The sequence below is a fragment of the Penaeus monodon genome, chromosome 29 (assembly GCF_015228065.2).
Source record: "Penaeus monodon isolate SGIC_2016 chromosome 29, NSTDA_Pmon_1, whole genome shotgun sequence".
NCBI lineage: Eukaryota > Metazoa > Arthropoda > Malacostraca > Decapoda > Penaeidae > Penaeus > Penaeus monodon.
The window spans coordinates 37,592,941-37,594,379 of NC_051414.1; the positions used below are offsets into that span (position 1 = coordinate 37,592,941).

At 40.7% G+C, this 1,439-nt stretch overlaps 2 protein-coding genes across 2 annotated transcripts in view; one reads left to right on the plus strand and one right to left on the minus strand.

Annotated features, from left to right (window-relative positions):
• The window catches only part of LOC119592234, a 22,842-nt gene that overhangs the window by 19,003 nt on the left and 2,400 nt on the right, over positions 1–1,439 (plus strand). The gene's annotated exons all lie outside the window — the stretch shown is intronic.
• Positions 1–1,439, minus strand: part of LOC119592233 — a gene marked incomplete at its 3' end in the record, with an annotated part of 12,371 nt that overhangs the window by 9,175 nt on the left and 1,757 nt on the right. Inside the window, 2 exon segments of the mRNA XM_037941064.1 lie at positions 109–381; positions 680–1,246. Coding sequence (XP_037796992.1) covers positions 109–381; positions 680–1,246 — 840 coding nt within the window.

A 1,439-nucleotide genomic window follows, 5' to 3' on the forward strand; every position in this document is an offset into this window, starting at 1 on the left:
AAATCATATGAATTTTACATACTACATATATGAATGTGGTATTCATAACTGAAATATCCCTGTGATGGAATTGTCATTTACTGTGGTATCCGTAAATGCTTTACTCACTGCCTGCATATCAGAAGAGCCTGACATTGCGCCTCCAAGTCCGTCAGAGAACATAGGCTGGCTGATCAGCGGTCCGGCACCTTGAGAGTCCAATCCAGAGCTTTCATACTTAGGAATCAGCAAGCTCACTTCGTCCTGGCAGTTGCCGTCCAGTGTTTCTGGTTCTTTACTATCTTCCGTAACAGTCCCGAAGTTCAGCCCTGTGTCGTCTTGATTTGAGTCGCTGCAGCTTATGATTTCAATGATTTCATCTTTGATGTGGAGTTCTTGTGTCTGTTTCAGAAAAAATATTTGAAATATCACAAATACACATGTGACAGTATTCCCATATTCCAAGTCTTTGGAAAATGGGTGAAAAATGAGGATGTAAACATTTACAAAAGCTCTTATACTAAAAGTCCCTTCCCCTGAATACTCACTGATGTAAACATTATATTCATTTATGAGATGAATACTGAATGTCTCAATCTCTCACTCATTCATATGTTTGTTTTATTATCACCTACCCTTGCAGAGTGGGTCACAATACTGATTATACCTGGAATAATGATAAAAATGACAACAGACTAACCTCAGGGTGCAAAGCATCCTCAGTGGGAGAACTCTCTCTCATTCTCTCTTCATCAGCAATACACGACTGATCCACGTTCTGCTGTTCTCCCCTTGAGCAATCCTTTAACCACTCAGCGTCACTCCCCCTGGAGGCTGGCAATGGCGTTAATGATTCCTGAGTTTTCCTTCTCTTTGCACTGGGACTATTCACTTGATCTGTGGCTACTGGAAGGGTTTTGCTCCTACCAGGGGGACTAGTTCTCTTATTTCTAGAGCTAGTTCGTTCCTCGCACGTCTTCGTTTCTGCGGGCTCATCTGGCACTGCTAAACCTTTAATCTTTAAAAGCTCTGCCACTTTAATCAGCCGTGACAGATCAGATTGTGCCACACTAACCACACCAGCATACATGTAGTTCAAAATGGCTTCGAGTTCATCACACTGCACATCTCTCAATACTATGACTGGGTGTTTACATGGTGTGTGCTCAAACATTTCCTCAAAGTATTCACTACATGTTGACAACACTAACTTGTGCACTGGGTAAAACTTTCCATCACATGCTACTGTGGCATCTGTGTATCTTTCCTGCGGAGAAGAGCATTGTCATATAATAATCAAGGTACAAGGTCAGTCTGTAGTTCACAAAACTGATATTGATTCTTCAGTAAAAGTTGTCAAATAATTTCACATTTTCTATATTACAGTGAAATATAACACAAAACTTTGATCTTCCATAAAACACTGATATTTTTGACCCCTATAGGAGAGTTAAGCTCAG